The sequence below is a fragment of the Oncorhynchus keta genome, chromosome 11 (genome assembly GCF_023373465.1).
Source record: "Oncorhynchus keta strain PuntledgeMale-10-30-2019 chromosome 11, Oket_V2, whole genome shotgun sequence".
NCBI classification, from domain to species: Eukaryota; Metazoa; Chordata; class Actinopteri; order Salmoniformes; family Salmonidae; genus Oncorhynchus; species Oncorhynchus keta.
The window spans coordinates 48,572,267-48,593,631 of record NC_068431.1 but is presented as its reverse complement, the minus strand read 5'-3'; the positions used below and the strand labels follow the sequence as shown (position 1 = coordinate 48,593,631).

Here is a 21,365-nt window from a genome sequence, read left to right as displayed (position 1 = left end):
TGATTTGATCATAGCCGGTTGATGTGATTACAATCTTGTGGGTTGACAGATATACTTTCCCCCAAAACTTTGCAATTAAATGTTAACTGCAAAGTAGGCTTAGCCTACCAGGCAAAAGTATGTCATGAGTAAGTACATTCTTATTGATTATTTGTTATTTGCAAACTTTGCCATGAAATGAGCAGCAGCAGTACAGAACCATCCCTAGACCAGCACATAAGGCAGAACACTGCGCAATTAAAGGGCCAGATGCTCAATTAAATAAAATAGGTAGTTTTCTTCCAGACCAAAAAAATAATTGTCTTCTAATGTGATTGAAGCACTGACAGACTCAGAATATCTGATTTTGTTGTTTTCTCTATGAACAACTGTAAAATTTTGAGAGTGAAACCCCCCACAAAATCTAAAACCATTATTTTACCAGGTATATTGACAAAAAATTGTGCACTACTTTCTCTTACACTAAGGACCCGGGAAAGTTGCAGGGGAGAGGAGAATGTGCCTATTTGTAAAGCTAGAAAAAAAATGAGTAGCTTGTTTCCTTTTTACCGAGTCAGTTTAGAACAAATTCTTATTTTCAATGACGGCCTAGGAACAGTGGGTTAACTGCCTTGTTCAGAGGCAGAAAGACATATTTTTACCATGTCAGCTCGGGGATTGGATCTTGCAACCTTTCGGTTACTGGTCCAACACTCTAACCACTAGGCTACCTGCCACCCCAAATGTAGCTATCATGCTAGAAAATGTTGGAGACCCCTGATCTATACCATAGAACATAGCACAGTAATAACAAAACTTGCATGCATGGTTGTTCAGTCAGTAGACTAAAAAATCCCTTGTGTTTTTTCAAATCTTTTTAAATACATTAAATTCAATATTGTATTGAATAATGATATGTTTCAAGACCCCTGTACCAACTGGCAAGGTACAATATGTGAGCTGTAGGTGTGTCTTTTCCATCACACTATGTCTACCACCTCCAACAAGAGCAGAAAATTAACAACGGGCAATTAGATTTTTAGAACTTATGTAAGGATTACTTGCCCGAAGCAGTATTATTTAAAGGGATAAACCACTCAAAATATATGTGGAAAATCATGTTAAATTGTATTTTGAATTGACTATACCTTTAAAATTGTGTTGACCTGAGATTATATGAAACTAACATTACATGTGGTCTTGCTCTTTACCCTCAAGCAAGGTTTTACACTGATAGTTAAAGTTCACATTAAACCACACACACACACACACACACACACACACACACACACACACACACACACACACACACACACACACACACACACACACAAAGAAAGATACAGGGATTGTGTGTTAGGGGGAGCTCTGTTTACCATCTAAATTGCTGACAGTTAGATTTGATTCACTAGTTCCTGCCCACAGAAAGCACTGGAGGGGCAGATACTGCTTTGTTTATCACTGTCCGTCTATTTTGGCTGCTGGTATTTTATTTTCTAAATTGATGGGCTGTTGCATACAAGAGCTTTCAGCCCATTTCACATGCACTCACATGCACACACGCCTACACATATTACATGATGCTGCTCCTGTTTGAACCCGGTGAGCTCACCACCTCCGGGGTTCTTTAGAGGTTAGGAGTGGGAGGTCACAGCCACACCCACAACAAGCCCCATCTCCACCCATGGGTATTGTGTGTGTGTGTCTAAGAGGCGGGGGATAGAGATGGTAGCAGGTAGCAGCTTGTGTGTTTGTATGGAGGGGGTATGCTCTACAGTAAACCCATGCTCTATAGTATATATAGGAGTGAGAGGTAGCTAAGAAAAGCAGATCTCCTGTTTTGTCCTGTCCTCCTGTTTTATCATTCTTGATACTGACCCTGCTCTGCTGTAGCCATGACGACCATGCTGCTGAGCGCACTAGGAGCACTGCTCTGCTCCTTGGTTGTCACCGCTGAGGTCATGCCCCAAGGAGACTTCAATCTACAGGGGGTAAGAGAGAGAATGAAGAGAGGGATCAGAAATCAGCGTTACATTGAAAATCAAATGACGAGGAACAAACTAGGGATTATTATGGAAAAAAAAGAAACGTTAGGAGAAAGAATACAGAAAGGAACCTGTGATGAAAACCAGATTCAAATGGAAGGGATGAAGACAAATGTGGGAATTCTAGTGACACATTGTTGGGTGTTCATATTGAGACAATAGTTATTCAGATGTTCCTTCATGAATGATTCAGGGATATTTCAGTATCAGCCCTTACAGATTTAAAGAACCACTGAACACGCCGATTGGCACGTGGGTTTTTCTGTTGCTCATTAGAAAAATGAATTTTCAGTCTTGGAGGTGTGTTTCCTGGCCGATTCCACATTTGGTTATTGATGTTTGTCCCCCATGAGACACTGTAGCCTATTTCACCTCCTCAAAATCCCCAGAGTGAACTAAATAGAAATAGAAATCTGTCATTAATTTTGACGTTTTTGCCAAGGATTTTTTAGTTGTACAGCTTTACATCTAAGGTGTTTAGTGCAGTATTTCTCAAGCAAAGAAATGCTTGAGTTGTTGTCTTATGTGAACAGTCGGAGCTGCTGAGCAGGTCTGTCTCACTGTCTATGCTATTAGATGGAGCGCAATCACCGCAGCTGTTCACCCCATGTTAGTGGGTAAATTGACATCCTCAAATCAAAACCCAACCTTCCTTTACCCGTTGTGACGCATGGATGTTCCAAACTCCATAATTATGCTATTTACACTTCGAAGTCAATTTTGATTCTAGAATAACTTTCTGACTCATATTGATGCCACAGATTTCATAGGGATCTGTTGCTTTTCAAAGGAAGCCGTTCTTTAAGGTTGATACGTTCTGTGACCCCTGCAGACAGGAATGAGGATGTGATGTAATCTAATCGGGGCTGGTTTTTGCAGGTGGCAGGAAAGTGGTACGTGATTGGATTTGCCACTAATGCCCAGTGGTTCGTCAAACACAGGGCCGACATGAAGATGGGCACCACCATGCTGACACCAACTGCTAACGGAGACCTGGATATTGCATATTCTAGCCGGAAGTAAGTAAGAGAGAAAGAGAGAGACATTGTGCTGATTATGTATTAACTGTATCGTCTCTGTAGCGCTGATGGCTCCTGCTGGAGAATGAACCACCTGGCCAAGAAGACAAAACTTGCGGGGAAATTCATCTACAAGAGCGAGCGTAAGTCTACAACCTATAAACACATACACACACAGTGCACTAATGGGCATATGTGTGATATTGTCAATTCAACTCCCTCTCGTCCCCTCCAGGCTGGAGTAATGAAAATGACATGCGTGTCGTTGACGTTAAGTATGACGAGTATGCTCTTATTCACACCAAGACCAAGGGTGTTTCAGCTGTGCTCACCAACCTGTATGGTACGATACTTTCCACTCCTCTGCAAAATCCTATGACTCAGTCTCATTGTTTCACTATTCCTTTCCGTCATTTGTTAGAAATCTTATATTACAAAATATTGCATCCTTCCACAGTATATTTAGTGTGCCATGCACTACATGTGTTGTGTCTACAGCCCGTGGGACAAACCTGGGCCCTGACCTGCTGCAGAAGTTTAGGCAGTTCTCCCTGGACACTGGCATTCTGCCCGAAAACATCGCTATCTTCCCCAAAAACGGTACGTCCCATCTCTGTTTGTGAAGTGTGTTGAAGTTGGACAATATTTCTGGATAGAAGTGTGGAACGTCTCAGACTTATTATCAACTGCCTTTTCTTTTCGGCAGATGAGTGTCCCGCTGCGTAACTTCATCCATCTTCTTCACTTTGCTCCCTTGATCCTTCTGCATGGCTTTGCTACTTGATTGGTCGAACCATGGCCACTGTGGCAACCATGAATCATCTTCAGCTGCAGTGAACCATCAGACCACACCGTAACATGCATCTGCATTACCTACTGAAGCTCAGCGTAGCTGGCTAGCTAATCTTGTAACCTTAGTTTTTCACTTCCCTGATTGGTTCCAATAAAATACTGTCTCGTGCTTTTTTCCGTTTGTCAGTCGTTCTACTCGTCAGATGACTAGAATATGTTGGGTATTTAATACCTCTGATCCTAAAATGTAACGTTAGCTGCTTTAGAAGTCTGTGTTGATCAAATGTCATGTAAACCCAGCTCTAAAAGTAACCTCGGTGTACCATCATTCTTTTGAAAATGTTATCCTACTTCTTGCCAGTACATCCATAACACAGCTCTGATTCCTCCTTTTGTTAAGGGTTTACATCTACACACTTTATTTACAAATGTGTACAAAACAATAATTTACCTCCTATAGAATTCTAGTTACACTGAATTATACAACAAAGTTCATGATGAAGAAATAAATATAAAAGCACAAATGATCACAGGGGAAGGAACTGTTGAAGCGAGTACAAATATACCACCAGTCTTTACAAGTTGTATTTCTCCTCAGGGGACTAATGCCTCTCCCTGGCCACTGGCATAAGTAGATGTGTGTTTGGGTAAAGGAAGCATGTTGTGGTCATGAGTCTGTGGTACCAGATCTAGTGCAATCTAACTCTGAAGGCCTTGCTGGCGCTACATCCTATTTCAGGTGCCTGATAATAAAGCTTATTAGGGGTTAAATAATCTGTATGAAGATGGGTTTAAGGGTTGGTTCTAAATGGTACTGCTTACCTGTTAGATCCCCCCCACCCCCATGGGATAAACAACCACATCTAGTATCTCATTTTGTGTAAAGAAGTGAATCAACTGAAAGAAACCACAGCTTTTACAATGGACATGGCTATTTGCTATGATGCAGTCAACTCCTTCAGGCATTGTCCATGACCAGACAGACAGTTCTCAAAGCAACAAAGATATGATGACATGGAGATGTGGGGTCAGAGCACCACGAAGCACAACACGCTATGAAAGTCCCGCCTATTACCTAGTTCAAGTCCTGTTTTTTGAATGGGGATCAAGCTTACAATGATCAAATACATGAAAATGTGGTTAAGACATGTCAAATTATATTTGTACTCGTGGATTAATTTACTTATACCTTTAAATAGGGTTTCCAATTGCATTTTAATATTCTGCATCCATTGGATAAAGGTGAATTAATCCACGGATACATATGTGACAATTTTTTAAAATTTAAATTAACACGTTTTTATGAATTTGATGATATAAGCTTGACGCCCATTCAAAAACAGTACGGGACTTGAACCAGGAAGTAGGCAGGACTTGCATCGGGTATAGAGACACTACAACAATGTGTCTTAACTGACACATCCCCCATAACTGGCACTCAACCACATAAAAAAACATTCTCTCAGTGTCTCAGCATTCAAAGCATCAGGTGTAATTCACAAGTTCATGATTACTGCATTCATAGTTCATTAAATATATTGGCAAGTGCTATTCGAATAAGAGTTCATCTCGACCACTCTGCACAGTTGACCTGCTTTTTCACAGCAGGTGAATGTCCATTTCATTGTGTGAATACAGCTTGTAGATTACATTTAGTCTTAGTTGTGTGTCAACAAGTAAAAGTAGGATTAAAAGTTGCTACTTTAATAACTGGACTGTTGGCTGTGGAGTAAAAACGAATGTATGAATCTACAAAGACCTCAGACTCTTGCACATCCTACAATGCACACGTTCACCAGCAGGGGGACATGCAGACAAAAGTGCAAGTATGTACAGGGCTTTGTCACCTGATTCCATAGGCCTTACCCAGGTATATGTACACTTATATTCATTTTCAGTTGCAGAAAAGTTAGCTTGAGAGTCTCTGGGGTAATAACAGAAGATGTTCCATGTTAATGCAGCGAACAGACAGACAGACCCTGAACAAAAATATAAACAACATGAAAAGTGTTGGTCCCATGTTTCATGAACTGAATTGAAAGTCAAAAGAAATGTTCCATTTGCACAAAAAGCTTATTTCTCTCAAATTTTGTGCACAAATTTGTCAACATCCTTGTTAGTGAGCATTTCTCATTTGCAAAGATAATCCATCCACCTGCCAGGTGTGGCATATCAAGAAGCTGATTAAACAGCATGATCATTACACAGGTGCCCCTTGTGCTGGGGACAATAAAAGGCCACTCTAAAATGGAACGTTTTGTCATACAACAGATGTCTCAAGTTTCGAGGGAGCGTGTAATTGGCATGCTGACTGCAGGAATGTCCACCAGAGCTGTTCCCAGAAAATTGAATGTTCAATTCTCTATCATAAGCAGTCTCCAACTTTCTTTTAAATTATTTGGCAGTATGTCCAACTGGCCTCACAACCGTAGACCATGTGAATGGCGTCGTGTGGGTGGGTGGTTTGCAGATGTCAACATTGTGAACAGTGCCCCATGGTAATGGTATGGGCAGACATAAGCTGCAGACAACGAACACCAAATTGCATTTTATCGATTGCAATTTGAATGCAGAGATACCATTGCGAGATCCGAAGAAGATGTGTCACGCTGCATGAGACAAATGGTGGTCTCACACCAGATACTGACTGGTTTTCTGATCCATGCCCCTACTCTTAAGGTATCTATGACCAACAGATGCATATTTGTATTCCCAGTCATGTGAAATCCATAGATTAGGGCCTAATTAATTAATTTCAAGTGACTGATTTCCTTATATGAACTTTAACTAAGTAACATTTTTGAAATTGTTGTATTTATATTTTTGTTCAGTATACACACATACATACAATTGATTACGGTGGGTTAGTGGTTCCATCTGTGTTTTTGTTGTGGTATGAGGGGAAGGTTGTGCCAGGGTCACTCTGCCTGCACTAAGTCCTTGTGGTGGCGTGCGATATGCTGGCTCTTCTCCGACGGCCTGCGGAAGCCTTTAGAGCAGATCTCACAGCGGTGGGGGTAGTCTTTTGTGTGGATGGAGATCACATGGCGCTTGAAGCCCGAGGCATCCCCAGAGCTGTAGTCACAGTACTGACACTGGTACACCCTCCTCTCCCTGGGCCCCTTGGCCATGCCCGCAGCACTAGAACTAGCACCAGGTACCAACACCTGCTTCCTTGCCACCGGTGGACTGGCAGGGGAAGGCCCCAATAAGGTCCTTTTGGGCCCGTTCTTTTCAGGAGAGGCCTGTTGCTCCTTGGTGTGAACCGACAGGATATGGCGACTGAGCACAAAGGGGTCCGCGATCTTGAAGTTGCAGTGTCGGCACTGGTGCAGTTTCTTGGCACGGTGAGACGCAGAGTGCTTCTTCAGTTCAGATGGCCGGTGGAAGCCTTTATCGCAGACGGCACATTTGTGGGGGTAGTCCTTGGTGTGCACCGATATGATGTGGCGCTTCAGGTCACTGGAGTTGGAGCTCTTGTGTTCACAGTGGGCACACAGGTGGGTTTTGGCCTCCTCGTGCGTCAGCCCGTGCTGCAGCAACTCCTCCTCCTCAGCAAATGTTTGGAAGCAGCGCTCACACTTGAAAGGCATCTCTTTGCTGTGCTTGGTCTTGACATGAGTCTTCAGGTTGGAGGAATCAGCCGACTTGTAGTCGCAGTAGAGGCAAGAGTAAGGCTTCTCGCCGGTGTGCGTGCGCATGTGTTTCTTCAGCTCGGAGGGGTGCCGGAAGCCCTTGCCACATTCCACACAGATGTGGGGGAAGCTCTTACTATGTACAGCCAGCAAGTGGCGGTTGAGCAGACCTTGTTCAGCCGTCTCGTAGTCACAGAACTTACACTTGTGCATCTTGTTGGCCTGTGAAGGCACCGGACTCTTGGGCTCACGGTGGTGGTGCTGCAATCGATGAGAGAAGAGCACTGCCTGCTGGTGGAACTCCTTGCCACACACCTCACACTCAAACAGACCCTTGCAGCTCAGCGTGTGCCCCTCCATGTGGTTATGAAGGCTGGCCTTCTTGTTGGTGGTGAAGTCACAGTCCGTGCACTGGTACTTTTTCCTGGTCAGGACATCCTGGTGGTGGTTTTTGGTGTGGCGCTTCAGGAAGCCTCGCGACTTGAACTTCTTGCCACAGAGCATGCAGGGGTACACGGTCAGAGGCTGGCCATACGGACCAATAATGATGGCTGGAATGGGAGACAGATACAAAATTCATGACTCCCAGATATCACATGATCTTTATTCAGAAATGAAACGTGTGAAAACCTGTGCAGAGTGAGTTTGACAATAAGCTGACTTTATAAATGACCCGCAGTTGCCCAGCCCATAGAATCAGTAACATATACAGTCAGGTGCAAAATGATTGGCACCCTTGATAAAGATGAGCAAAGACGACTGTATAAAATAACAACACAAATACTGAGCTATATTGTATGCTCAGAAATTTGGAAAATTATTTTATACTAATACAATTGCTTAGAGAAAGAATTTGTTTAACAAATAAATCTCAAAACTACAATGGAGAATCTGGAGAGATTCTGTATGGAGGAATTGTCTAAGACCCATTCCAATGTGTTCACCTATCTCATAAAACCTTTTAGAAAAAGGTTCAGTGTCATTATGCTCGCAAGGGAAGGGTGCAGGTATATTGAATTCAGGGGTGGCAAAATGTTTGACCCCTCCCCTATCTTTTAGATGCATTTTGTTTGTTAAGAAAAATGTCTTTCTCTGAGCAATTTCAACAAAAATAATTAGCACACAATATACATTACTTTTGTATCTGCACATACACTACATTACCAAAAGTATGTTGACTCCTACTCGTCAAACATCTCATTCCAATATCATAGGCATTAATATGGAGTTGGTCCCCCCCTCTGCTGCTATAAGCCTCCACTCTTCTGGGAAGGCTTTCCACTAGATGTTGGAACATTGCTGCGGAGACTTGCTTCCATTCAGCCACAAGAGTATTAGTGAGGTCGGGCACGGATCTTGGGCGATTAGGCCCGGCTCACAGTCAGCGTTCCAATTCATCCCAAAGGTGTTCGATGGGGCTGAGGTTAGGTCTCTATGCAAGCCAGTCAAGGTCTTCAACACAAACCATTTCTGCTTTGTGCACAGGGGAGTTGTCATGCTGACACAGGAAAGGGCCTTCCCCAAACTGTTGGCCTTCCCCAAAGTTGGAAGCACAGAATCGTCTAGAATGTCATTGTATGTTGTAGCGTTAAGATTTCCCATCACTAGAACTAAGGGGCCTAGCCCGAACCATGAAAAACAGCCTCAGACCATTATTCCTCCTCCACCAACCTTTACAGTTGGCACTATGCAATCAGGCATGGTGAAGCGTGATTCATCACTCCAGACAACGCGTTTCCACTGCTCGGCAAGCTTTACACCACTCCAGCTGACGCTTGGCATTGCGCACGGTGATCTTGGGCTTGTGTGTGGCTGCTAGACCATGGAAACCCATTTCATGAAGCTCCCAATGAACAGGTATTGTGCTGACATTTCTTCCAGAGGCAGTTTGGATCTCGGTAGTAAGTGTTGCAACTGAGGACAGAAGATTTTTACGCACTTCGGCACTCAGTAGTCCCGTTCTGTGAACTTGACGGCCCATCACTTTGCGGCTGAGCCGTTGTTGTTCCTAGACATTCCCACTTCACAATAACAGAACTTACAGTTGACCAGGGCAGCTCTAGCAGGGCAGTAATTTGACAAATTGACTTGCTGGAAAGGTGGCATCTTATGATGGTGCCACATTGAAAGTCACTGAGCTCTTCAGTATGACCATTCTACTGCCAATGTGAAGACTATGGAGATGGCATGGCTGTGTGCTTGATTTTATACACCTGTCAGCAGCAGGTGTGGCTGAAATAGCCAAATCCACTAATTTGAAGGGTTGTCCACATACTTTTGGAATGGTAGTGTCGCTCACTATTTGTATTAATTATTTTACAGTGTTATTTACTCATCTTTGTCAAGGGTGCCAATAAATTTGGGACCTGACTATAGTTCAGTCCCATCTGACAGCTACGTACCTGTCTGGACCTGGCGAGGCTCAGCCCTTGTTCTCTTATTCTTGTTCCGTTGCCTGCTGACCTTGTCCACTCCGTCTGACTCGTCAATGTGCAGCAGAGCACTGGCGGCACCGTTCCGGTTCTCACAGCTTTCACTGTCCTCAGAACCTGGAATCACATCGTAAACGTTGAATGCAAATGCACACCTTCTCTCAACAGAGATGCAGTGCATTCGGAAAGTATTCAAACTTCTCCCACATTTTGATACGTTACAGCCTTGTTCTAAAATTGATTAAATTGTCCCCACCCTCATCAATCTACACACAATACCAAAGCAAAAACATGGTTAGAATTTTTTGCAAATGTTTTAAAATTAAAACACTGAAATATCACATTTACATTCGTATTCAAGCTCTTTACTCAGTACTTTGTTGAAGCACCTTTGGTAGCAATTACAGCCTTGAGTATTCTTGGGTATGATGCTATAAGCTTGGCACACCTGTATTTAGGGAGTTTCTCCCACTCTTCTCTGCAGATCCTCTCAAGCTCTGCCAGGTGGATGGGGAACGTCGCTGCACAGCTATTTTCAGGTCTCTCCAGAGATGTTTCATTGGGTTCAAGTCTGGGCTCTGGCTGGGACACAAGGACATTCAGAGACTTCTCCCGAAGCCACTCCTGCACTGTCTTGGCTATGTACTTAGGGTTGTTGTTCTGTTGGAAGGTGAAACTTCACCCCAGTCTGCGGTCCTGAGCACTCTGGACCAGGTTTCATTAAATATCTCGCTGTACTTCGCTCCGTTCATCTTTCCCTCGATCCTGACTAGTCTCCCAGTCCCTGCCTCTGAAAAACATCCCCACAGCGTGATGCTGCCACCACTATGCTTCACCGTAAGGATGGTGCCAGGTTTCCTCCCGATTTGACGCTTGGCATTCAGGTTAAAGAGTTCAATCTTGGTTTCATCAGACCAGAGAATCATGTGTCTCATGGACATAGTCCTTTAGGTGCCTTTTGGCAAATTCCAAGCAGGCTGTCATGTGCATTTTACTGAAGAGTGGTTTCCATCTGGCCACTCTACCATAAAGGCCTGATTGGTGGAGTGCAGCAGAGATGGTTGTCCTTCTGGAAAGTTCTTCCATCACCACTGAGGAACTCTGGAGCTCTGTCAGAGTGACCATTGGGTTCTTGGTCACCTCCCTGACCAAGGCCCTTCTACCCGGATTGTGCAGTTTGTCTGGGCAACCAGCTCTAGAAAGAGTCTTGGTGGTTCGAAACCTCTTCCATTTAAGAATGATGGAGGCCACTGTGTTCTTGGGGATCTTCAATGCTGCAGAAATGTTTTGGTACCCTTCCCCAGATCTGTGCCTCAACACAATCCTGTCTTGGAGCTCTGCACACAATTCCTTTGATATCATGGCTTGGTTTTTGCTCTGACATGCACTTACATAGGCAGGAGTGTGCATTTCCAAATCATGTCCAATCAAATGAATTTACCACAGGTGGACTCCAATCAAGTTGTAGAAACATCTCAAGGATGATCAATGGAAACAGGATACATGAGCTCAATTTCGAGTCTCATAGAAAAGGGCCTGAATACTTACGTAAATAAGGCATTTAATTTTTTTAAATTATTATATACATTTGGAAAATGTTCTAAAAACCCGTTTTCACTTTGTCATTATGGGGTATTGTTTGTAGATTGATGAGAATTAAAACATATATATGTGGTCTGAATACTTTCCAAATGCACTGTACTTATCACTACAGAGTACAGAAGAGCAACAAGACTTTATCTGCCCTGTTAAATGATACACTATTATATACAAATGTGTGTGTCACTGACCATAAGCGGCTGCCCAAGCCACAGGCATGAAGTCCTTACTGAGAGCCGTGCCATCGTAAGACCGCTCATGGGTCACTGGCTCCTCACCCCCCACCACCACCTCCATGTAAACCTCATCAGATATCTTTGATGCACCTGCAGGAAAACACACTAGTTGTAACACAATCGTAAAACACACACACCAAATTTATTTCTTACCATGGTCCCCCTGAGACATGTACACCATCTTCTCTCGGAGCGTTCGCCCTGTAGAGTCCGTCAGTGCCGCGTCCTCAGTTTCTCCTACGCAGACATCCACACAATGTCTTAATAACCCTTAGTGATCAACTACCGTGGGTTATATTATCCCTCTTTCTAAGTGCATTAAACATGATTCAAATGTCTCCTTACCCACGTCATCCTCCCCAGAGTCTGCCTTGAAGATGTACACCTTGATCACCTCCTGGCCATCCTCGTCCTTCTCCACCTGGTCCTCTACGGCTCCCTCCACAGTCACCTCTGTGCCGTCGTCTGACACCATCTTGCCTGCCTCATCCACTGGAGGGAGATGAAAAGAGAGCGAGTTAAGAGATCCATTCACTACTGATCATTAGTCTGACTGCAATGTTTTCTTTATAAGAGGCCAGGTGACTGAGTGAGGGCTATTGATGTAGAACTGGAAAAGTGACGCAGGATGGTGCTCACAGGAGATCATGAGGTAGTCCCCACAGCCGTCTGTGTCTTGCTCTGGGTCCAGTTCATCCTGGGCATGCCCGTCTGCCACCATCTCATCCTCAGCCATGTCCCCCATGGCAACGCCTTCGTCCTCCCCCTCCAGCGACATCACACATGTCTCCACAGCAACCTCCTCGTCCTCGTCGCAGTGCACATACTCAGACACCACGTCCTCAACCGCATCCTGTATCACCAGCTCCTCTGGAGCGAACCCATGCACCGCCATTCCCTCCCCCTCCCCCTCCGACACAAGCACCGTCTCCTGCAGCTCCACCACAAACTCCTCCCCTCCAGCACCACCCTCATCTGGAACACACCAACACAGGAACAGGTGGATATCTTCCGTGTTGGCCTACATAAACATATCGCTGCAGACATACAATGCCTTCAGAAAATATTCACACCCCTTGACTTGTTCAACAAGTGCACCAGCTCAAATTTAAAATGGATTCAAATTAGATTTTTTTTTGTCACTGGCCTACCCACCCCATAATGTCAAAGTGGAATTATGCTTTTCTAAAGTTGTACAAATTAATTAAAAATGAAAAGCTGAAATGTCCTGAGTCAATAAGTATTCAACCCCTTTGTTATGGCAAGCCTAAATAAGTTGAGGAGTAAAAATTTGCTTAAAAATTCACATAATAAGTTGAATGGACTCAATGTGCACAATAATAATAGGTGTTCAATATGATTTTTGAATGACTACCTCATCTCTTTACCCCACACATAAAATTATCTGTAAGGTCCCCCAGTCGAGCAATGCATTTCAAACACAGTAAGTAGCCCTGCACGAGCCATGGCTTGTGCAAGCTGGAACAGCTCATAGGGCAGGTTTATGTAGCTTGATGTACCCCCTGGACTGGACGGGAGTCTATTGCAGGACCTTACCCCAATCTATCTCCTTAATGCTGAGTGTCAAGCAGAGACGCATCAGGTCACATTTTTACAGTCTTTGGTCGAGCAGTGAATTTCAAACACAGACTCAACCACAAAGACCAGGGAGATTTTCCGATGCCTCACAAAGGGCACCTATTGGTAGATGGGTAAAAAAATAAAAGCAAACATTGAATATCCCTTTGAGCATGGTGAAGTTACTAATTACACTTTGGATGGTGTATCAATACACCCAGTCACTACAAAGACACAGGCATCCTTCCTAAATCAGTTGCCAGAGAGGAAGGAAACCGCTCAGGGATTTCACTATGAAGCAACGGTGACTTTTAAAACAGTTACAGAGTTGAATGGCTATGATAGGAGAAAACTGAGGCTGGATCAACAACATTGCAGTTACTCCACAATACTACCCTAACTGACACAGTGAAAAGAAGGAAAATATTAATACTGCAAAAAAGTGGCAAAGCAAAATTTCTGTCTTGAATATGAAGTTTGCGTTTGGGGAAAATACAATACAGTACTGAATACCACTCTTCAAGCATAGTGGTGGCTGCATTATGTTATGGGTATGCTTGTAGTCGTTAAGGACTGGGGAGTTATTCCAGGATAAAAGAAATTAGCTGAATGGAGCTAAGCACAGGCAAAATCCTAGCGGAACACTTGGTTGAGTCTGCTTTCCACCAGGCACTGGGAGATTAATTCACCTCTCAGCAGGACAATAACCTAAATCACAAGGTCAAATCTACACTGGTGTTGTTTACCAAGAAGACAGTGAATGTTCCGGAGTGGCAGAATTACAGTTTTGACTTAAATATGCTTGAAAATCTATGGCAATACTTGAAAATGGTTGTCTAGCAATGACCATCCACCAATTTGACGGAGCTGGAAGAATTTTGAGTGGAATAATGGGCAAATATTGTACAATCCAGGTGTGCAAATCTCTGAGACTTAACCAGAGGTGGTTCTATCATGTTTTGACTCAAGGGTGTGAATACTTATGTAAATTAGATTATTTCCATATTTCCTTTTCAAGAAATGTGCAGAAATGTCTAAAAACATGTTTCACTGTGTCATTATGGGGTATTGTGTGTAGATGGGAGAAAAATATATTTTTTATCCATTTTGAATTCAGGCTGTAACAACAAAATGTGGAATAAGTCAAGAGGTATGAATACTTTCATAAGCCACTGTATGAATGCACTCTTACAAAGAAAATAGCTATATAAAAAAAAGCATTTAAGAAAGGTTTTATTTTTGTGCATAACAAAGAACTGTACAGAGAAATACTTGAATGCTCAGTGAAACATAGCCATTACCTGATCCATGGAGAATGATTTTAGGATCCTGGGAATGGAGTGCAAGCCTTGTCTCATCCTCATCCATTGTCCTTACACCTCATTTGTCACTGCAGCACTGGAGGCAAGAATTGACCAGTCAAATCACAGTCACATAGGCCTAATGATTAACCCAAAATATTTGTCTACCATATTCAAATCCTAAATCTCACTCAAAGTATTATTCTCTCTAACAAGAAATACATATCGTTACAATGTAACAGGTATCATTATGCCCATGTGTTTCCCCTCCTGTGAAATGTAGTCATGTCCTAATCTTTCTGGATATAAATTATATTGGTCTGCATTTTATTTGGTGGTAAACTTCTAAACTATTTTAGCTATATTACATGGCACACTGCCTAAACCAAAAAATAGAAAGGGTATAGACAACGATGTGATTTGGTTTATTTAAGCTGTGATAATAAAGATACAATTTTGTTGTAATGTGCTTTGACGTCACGAGAGATGTTTTCAGCCATGCAAATACTATATATCGATCTTAATCCTCATAGTCATGCAAAGTGAAAAAAATATATGCGGTTTACTCGCCGAAATGCACCGAGAGATAAACAAGAGGTTTTGAGCGACGCAGCACATTTGTCATCCCAATTCCCCCACGGTCAAATCTGACAGCAGTGGTCTGGCACACAACAGCGTGGGAGAGCGAGACAAGCAGTGATGCTTCATGAGGACACGCACAATTAGATCAACAAACTCAAACCTTTAACTATAGCCTAAATGGGAACAAATTCAGTACAAAAATGGCGCTTGCTGTAATTTACCTCGATATTTACACAAAAAGACAACATTTAAGGCAAAAGGTCAAAAAATGGAATTTCAAAAGTATCTGGCGGTCGCAGTAAAATGGTTACATAACATCAAAGATTAGACTCTAGCTAAATGTGGTCGTTTTAAGTTATAAAAAAAAGAAGAAGTGAAAGGCAGCTTTGAGCTAGCTAGCGTCAAGGGAAACATGACAGCTGACCCAACCCACACGTCCGTGCGATAGTAAACATAAGTGCATAGCTAATGTTAGCAAGTTCGCGAGCCACCCGAAAAGTGTATTGCTAAGTATGGCGGCTAGCCTGCCTAGCTAAAGCATATTTCCTTCAGCATTTTCAAAAACAGATGTGCGCCATTTTGATGGAGATCCCCGGACAAACATTTTAACCACTGGCGCTGTTAATGCAGAGCAAGAATAATCTCTGTACAATATCATATTTGAACATGGTAACTATACTGTTCAACTTTGTGGGGGGTATCTGGCTAATAGCAGACTATAATGTTACCGATGTTTCGAAAAATCCCCTCGCTGATTTTCTAGGCCGTAATTATGGCCTATTGAGGCCGGGGACCAAATAAGCAAGAAAGACACAACCCCTCGTACGCTTCTCCACTTTTCAGATAGAAACATAGAATAATGTACATGCAATCACAAATGTAAAGCATTGCCTATGTTCCGTGCACATAAAAAAAATTAAAAAAAAGCTTAAGACCTGCTTACCAGTTGTGTAGTACAGGTTGGCCTCTCACGATTTCCAGGCCGTCCGGTTTCCCCAGACTCGGGCAGGATTCAATCGGGAGTTTGTGCTAGCTGGGCGGGCCGCTGAGGCGCAGGGAGGGAGGGGCCGAGACTTTCGAAGCTCCACTGATAATCGCTACAGCCCCCAGCTCCGCCAGCACCAAGGCCGCCGTCAGCACTCACGTCACAGCCCGAAAGTCGTAGGAAAATGCGGAAGAAGTCTGGACACCCAACTGCTGGGTAGTTATAGACAGGCCACGATCAGGGGCACAGCAATTGTGCTCCATTATGGATATTTTACATCGCGGCTGTTTTCTTTGCATACCATTTGAAAGCCTGGTATAGTGTGCTTTACTTTATTTATGTGTGTCGCTAAAAATCATGAACAAACTGCGATGATGTAAGACATTTACTCCTACTACCATTAGCCAGACGCAATTATCTAATCATGTTACTACCCGCTTTACAGGTTCATTTGACTGCTACAGATTTGCCAGTGATTGACCACTTCTACTTCTTGATCAAAATAATTTGACACATGGCATTTTCTTTATTCTTAAAGTTGATATCCCTTGATGATCTTCTCATGCCTGCAATTTGATTATACCTTCAAATATGATCCATATCAGCACATCGTTTTAATGTAGCAGGAGAGAGACCAGCTGTCAGGGTAAAGATGAGTCTGTGACAGTAGGACTGAAGCTTTTTGGAAAAAGTGGACCCTTGCCTTTTGTCTGATCCATTTGTGGTTACAGAGTGGGTGAAAACAGAGTTGGGTGCTGTGAAATCTGTGAGGGTAACCAGTAGTGGTCTAGTGATAATTGTTTGTGTTTCTGCTGGTCGGGAGGGAGCAGGTGCTCCGTGTTAAATGAACGGGGGCAAGACAGGTGAATTGTTTTGCTCTCAAGAAAAGCGCAAAGTGATTACTGGGGTAGCGGTAAATGTAAAAGCTGACGAACTGAAGGGGAAGATTCCCGGTGTGATGCACTGCACTGAGGCTAGGAAACAGTGTCACCACCGATAAATCCACTATAATTGAGAATTTCAATAAGCATTTTCCTACGGCTGGCCATGCTTTCCACCTGGCTACCCCTACCCCGGTCAACCGCCCTGCACTCTCCACAGCAACTCGCCAAAATCTCCCCCATTTCCCCTTCACCCAAATCCAGATAGCTGATGTTCTTAAAGAACTGAAAAACCTGGACCCCTACAAATCAGCCGGACGAGACAATCTGGACCCTCTCTTTTTAAAATGATCTGCCAAAATTGTTGCAACTCCTATTACTAGCCTTTTTCAACCTCTCTTTCGTATCGTCTGAGATTCCCAAAGATTGGAAAGCTGCCGCGGTCATCCCCCTCTTCAAAGGGGGAGACACTCTGGACCCATATTGCTACAGACCTATATCTATCCTACCCTGCCTTTCTAAGGTCTTCGAAAGCAAAGTCAACAAACATATTACCGACCATTTTGAATCCCACCGTACCTTCTCCGCTATGCAATCTGGTTTCAGAGCTGGTCATGGGTGCACCTCAGCCACGTTCAAGGTCCTAAACGATATCATAACCGCCATCGATAAGAGACATTACTGTGCAGCCGTATTCATCGACCTGGCCAAGACTTTCGACTCTGTCAATCACCACATTCTTATTGGCAGACTCGACAGCCTTGGTTTCTCAAATGATTGCCTCGCCTGGTTTACCAACTACTTCTCTGATAGAGTTCAGTGTGTCAAATCGGAGGGCCTGTTGTCCGGACCTCTTGCAGTCTCTATGGGGGTGCCACAGGGTTCAATTCTTGGGCTGACTCTTCTCTGTATACATCAATGATGTCGCTCTCGCTGCTGGTGATTCTCTGATCCACCTCTACGCAGACGACACCATTCTGTATACTTCTGGCCCTTCTTTGGACACTGTGTTAACTAACCTCCAGACGAGCTTCAATGCCATACAACTCTCCTTCCGTGGCCTCCAACTGCTCTTAAATGCAAGTACAACTAAATGCATGCTCTTCAACCGATCACTGCCCGCACCTGCACGCCCAGCATCACTACTCTGGATGGTTCTGACTTAGAATATGTGGACAACTACCTAGGTGTCTGGCTAGACTGTAAACTCTCCTTCCAGACTCACATTAAGCATCTCCAACCCTAAATTAAATCTAGAATATTTTGCACTTATTAGCAAATGAGTAGTGTATTGGTGTACAACATTTATAAAATGAAATGTGAGTCTTTTGAAAATATTAACATGTACAATACATTTTTTGTAGATTCAAATTTGCTTAAAGTTCTATTAGTTCTTCTATTGAGCACCAACTTGCCTTCTGAACGTTCTACTCTCAGCCTATTGTTCTACGTCACAATGCATGCGTTTGCTATTGTTGGCAATGAGAACTGCCCACGTTGCTGGTAGAAAACAACAACAAAAAATTACTCATGGGACTCTGAGGTTGTCCTATTGTTTCCTATAGGGAAATATAGGTACAGTTGAAGTCGGAAGTTTACATACACTTAGGTTGGAGTCATTAAAAGTTGTTTTTCAACCACTCCACAAATTTCTTGTTAAACTATAGTTCGGTTAGGACATCTACTTTGTGCATGACACAAGTAATTTTTCCAACAATTATTTACAGACAGATTATTTCACTTATAATTCACTATATCACAATTCCAGTGGGACAGAAGTTTACATACACTAAGTTGACTGTGCCTTTAAACAGCTTGGAAAATTCCAGAAAATGTCATGGCTTTAGAAGCTTTTATTTATTTTTTTTATTATTTTTTTACCTTTATTTAACCAGGAAGGGCTCATTGAGATTAAAATCTATTTTTCAAGAGCGCCCTGGCCAAGATAGGCAGCACCAAGTCATTACAAAATAATTACAGACAGACAACATGAAAAACTACAAGTAATCTAGTAAAAACCATTGAATTCACAAGAGTATAAAACAGCAAATTAAAAACATTGACAGGTCAGGGAATCAGCCTCAAAATCCTTCATCAGTGATTTTAAAAACACCAATCGGGACAAGTTCTTCCAGTTTAAAACTATTTTGTAAGGTGTTCCAAGACGATGGCGGAGAGTACATAAAAGCCCTTTTACCAAATTCAGTTCGGACATTTGGAACAGTTAGCAGGTTAAAGTCCAGCGAACGAAGAGAGTACCCACCACATTTCTGAACAATAAAAATGCACAAATAAAAAAGGTAGTAAACCCAAAATGGCTTTGTAAATAAAAGTATACCAGTGACTGAGCCTACGAGTGACTAGAGAAGGCCAGCCAACCCTGGTATACAAAGTGCAGTGGTGCGAAAGGGTTTTGCAGTTTAAAATACATCTCAACGTGCCATGGTAAAGAGTGTCAATTGATCTCAAACAGTGAGCGGAAGCATTCATATATAAAATACCACCATAGTCTAGTAAAGGCATAAATGTAGCTGATACTTGCCTCCTTCTGGCTTCAAAAGAAAAACAGGCCTTATTCATAAAATAAAATCCCAATTTCAGCTTCACTTTTTTGTAAGTTGTTGAATATGCAATTTAAAAGAGAGGCCGTCATCAATTAAAATTCCAAGATATTTATATGAGGTTACAACCTCCATCTCCTTGCCCTGACTGGTAGTAATAGGTGAAAGGTTCAGAGGTCTATTTCTTGCATTAGAAAACACCATTAGTTTAGTTTGGTCAGTATTGAGGATAAGCTTCAATTGACACAAGGTATGTTGAAAAGTATAAAAAGCAGTTAGCATGTTCTGGAAAGCTTTTGTAAGAGACGAGGCACAACAGTAAATAACAGTATAATCAGCATAAAAATGAAGTTGTGCATTTGACATTTGTCTAAATCATTTATATAAATAGTGAATAAGAGAGGACCAAGTACAGAGCCTTGGGGCACACCATTCAAGACAGACAATTTAACAGACATAAGCCCATCAAATTGAGTGCACTGAGTTCTATCAGACAGATAGTTAACAAACCATGCAACAGCATGCGCCGAAAGACCTACACTCGACAATCTCTGCCTTAGTATTGCATGATCAACTGTATCAAAAGCCTGTTTTTTGTCAATGGCTTCAGTGATATCATTTAAAACCTTCATGGCTGCTGTAATTGTGCTATGCTTCTTCCTGAAGCCCGATTGGTACATTGATAAAATAGAGTTAGTAAATAAAAACTATTTTAGCTGTTCACTTACAAGGGTTTCAAGTATTTTCACCTGTGGTGACAGCTTTGAGATTGGCCTATAATTATTTAAAAGAGTTGGATCTCCCCCTTTTAAAAGTGGTAGGACAAATGCTGATTTCCAGATCTTTGGAATTTCATTACATTCCAGGGTTAGATTGAACAGAGATGTAAGTGGTTCAGCTATGAAATCAGCAGGGATCCAAAAGATCAGGACCTGAAGGCTTTCTCTGATCTAAAGATTTCAGGGCTTTATGTACCACCTGCACTGAGAATGGCAAAAAGCTAAAAGTTTGACCGGCTCTCACTGGTTCATCCACACAGGGTTGTACAGAGACAGAGGACACTGAATCAGACAGCCTACCAGATGATACAAAGTGCTCATTGAAACAATTCAGCATTTCAGTTGTCATATATAGGAATATAGTCCTTCAAAACACATGACGGTAATTCATTAACATTACTGTTACCAGACATAGACTTAATAGCATTCCAAAACTTTCTAGGGTCATTCATGTTATCAGTGGTAATATTCAGACTTGGCCTTCCTGAGAAGAAAATAACACTTGTTTCGTAACTGCTAAAAATAACTACAAATAAGCCAATCAGCATCAGAACATGATTTCCTTGCTTTAGCCCAGACTAGATTACAGTCGTTAATAATACAAGACAGCTCAGAAGAAAACCATGGATTATCCCGCCCTTTAACCCTGAACCTGCGGAATGGGGCATGTTTGTTTACTATTTGGGAAAAAACATAATGAAAGAATTTCCAGGCAGTTTCCACATCAGGCATAAGCTCAATCTTGCTCCAGTCAAAATAAAACAAATCAAATCGTGCTTCTACACCTGCATTGCTTGCTGTTTGGGGTTTTAGGCTGGGTTTCTGTACAGCACTTTGAGATATCAGCTGATGTACGAAGGGCTATATAAATACATTTGATTGATTGATTGATTGATTGATGAAAGAAAGCCTGCTCATTAAAACACTTCAAATTTATTTTACGAATAAAACGTGGGTTTGT

At 42.5% G+C, this 21,365-nt stretch overlaps 2 protein-coding genes across 3 annotated transcripts; one reads left to right on the top strand and one right to left on the bottom strand.

Annotated features, from left to right (window-relative positions):
* Positions 1 to 1,792: 1,792 nt before the first annotated feature.
* LOC118383315 (lipocalin-like) lies at positions 1,793 to 4,004 on the top strand. The gene is made up of 6 exons (XM_052457384.1): positions 1,793 to 1,970; positions 2,904 to 3,043; positions 3,107 to 3,186; positions 3,279 to 3,386; positions 3,542 to 3,643; positions 3,750 to 4,004. Exons 1-6 carry the CDS (start codon positions 1,875 to 1,877, stop codon positions 3,767 to 3,769), a joined length of 546 nt encoding a protein of 181 aa, XP_052313344.1. The 5' UTR covers positions 1,793 to 1,874; the 3' UTR covers positions 3,770 to 4,004.
* Positions 3,828 to 18,298, bottom strand: LOC118390458 (zinc finger Y-chromosomal protein 1-like). 2 transcript variants are annotated; one of them, XM_035781047.2, is made up of 8 exons: positions 16,142 to 18,298; positions 14,617 to 14,713; positions 12,377 to 12,712; positions 12,083 to 12,229; positions 11,891 to 11,974; positions 11,693 to 11,827; positions 9,873 to 10,019; positions 3,828 to 8,021 (listed from the first exon to the last, which is right to left on the bottom strand). In XM_035781047.2, the coding sequence occupies exons 2-8, from the start codon at positions 14,681 to 14,683 to the stop codon at positions 6,754 to 6,756; spliced, it is 2,184 nt and encodes a 727-aa protein (XP_035636940.2). In that variant the 5' UTR covers positions 14,684 to 14,713; positions 16,142 to 18,298; the 3' UTR covers positions 3,828 to 6,753. The 2 variants fall into 2 exon arrangements, with proteins under 2 accessions (XP_035636940.2, XP_035636941.2); XM_035781048.2 differs by having other exon boundaries at positions 12,377 to 12,774; positions 16,142 to 18,294.
* Positions 18,299 to 21,365: the final 3,067 nt, after the last annotated feature.

What these genes read in the sequence shown, in the direction of transcription:
- LOC118383315 (XM_052457384.1), top strand. Translation starts at nt 1,875, where the DNA reads ATGACGACCATGCTGCTGAGCGCACTAGGAGCACTGCTCTGCTCCTTG. An exon ending in GAGACTTCAATCTACAGGGG is followed by an intron (nt 1,971 to 2,903) that starts GTAAGAGAGAGA and finishes TGGTTTTTGCAG; the next exon opens with GTGGCAGGAAAGTGGTACGT. An exon ending in ATTGCATATTCTAGCCGGAA is followed by an intron (nt 3,044 to 3,106) that starts GTAAGTAAGAGA and finishes TCGTCTCTGTAG; the next exon opens with CGCTGATGGCTCCTGCTGGA.
- LOC118390458 (XM_035781047.2), bottom strand. Translation starts at nt 14,683, where the DNA reads ATGGATGAGGATGAGACAAGGCTTGCACTCCATTCCCAGGATCCTAAA. An exon ending in AATCATTCTCCATGGATCAG is followed by an intron (nt 12,713 to 14,616) that starts GTAATGGCTATG and finishes GGTGTGTTCCAG; the next exon opens with ATGAGGGTGGTGCTGGAGGG. An exon ending in CTCTGGGGAGGATGACGTGG is followed by an intron (nt 11,975 to 12,082) that starts GTAAGGAGACAT and finishes ATGTCTGCGTAG; the next exon opens with GAGAAACTGAGGACGCGGCA.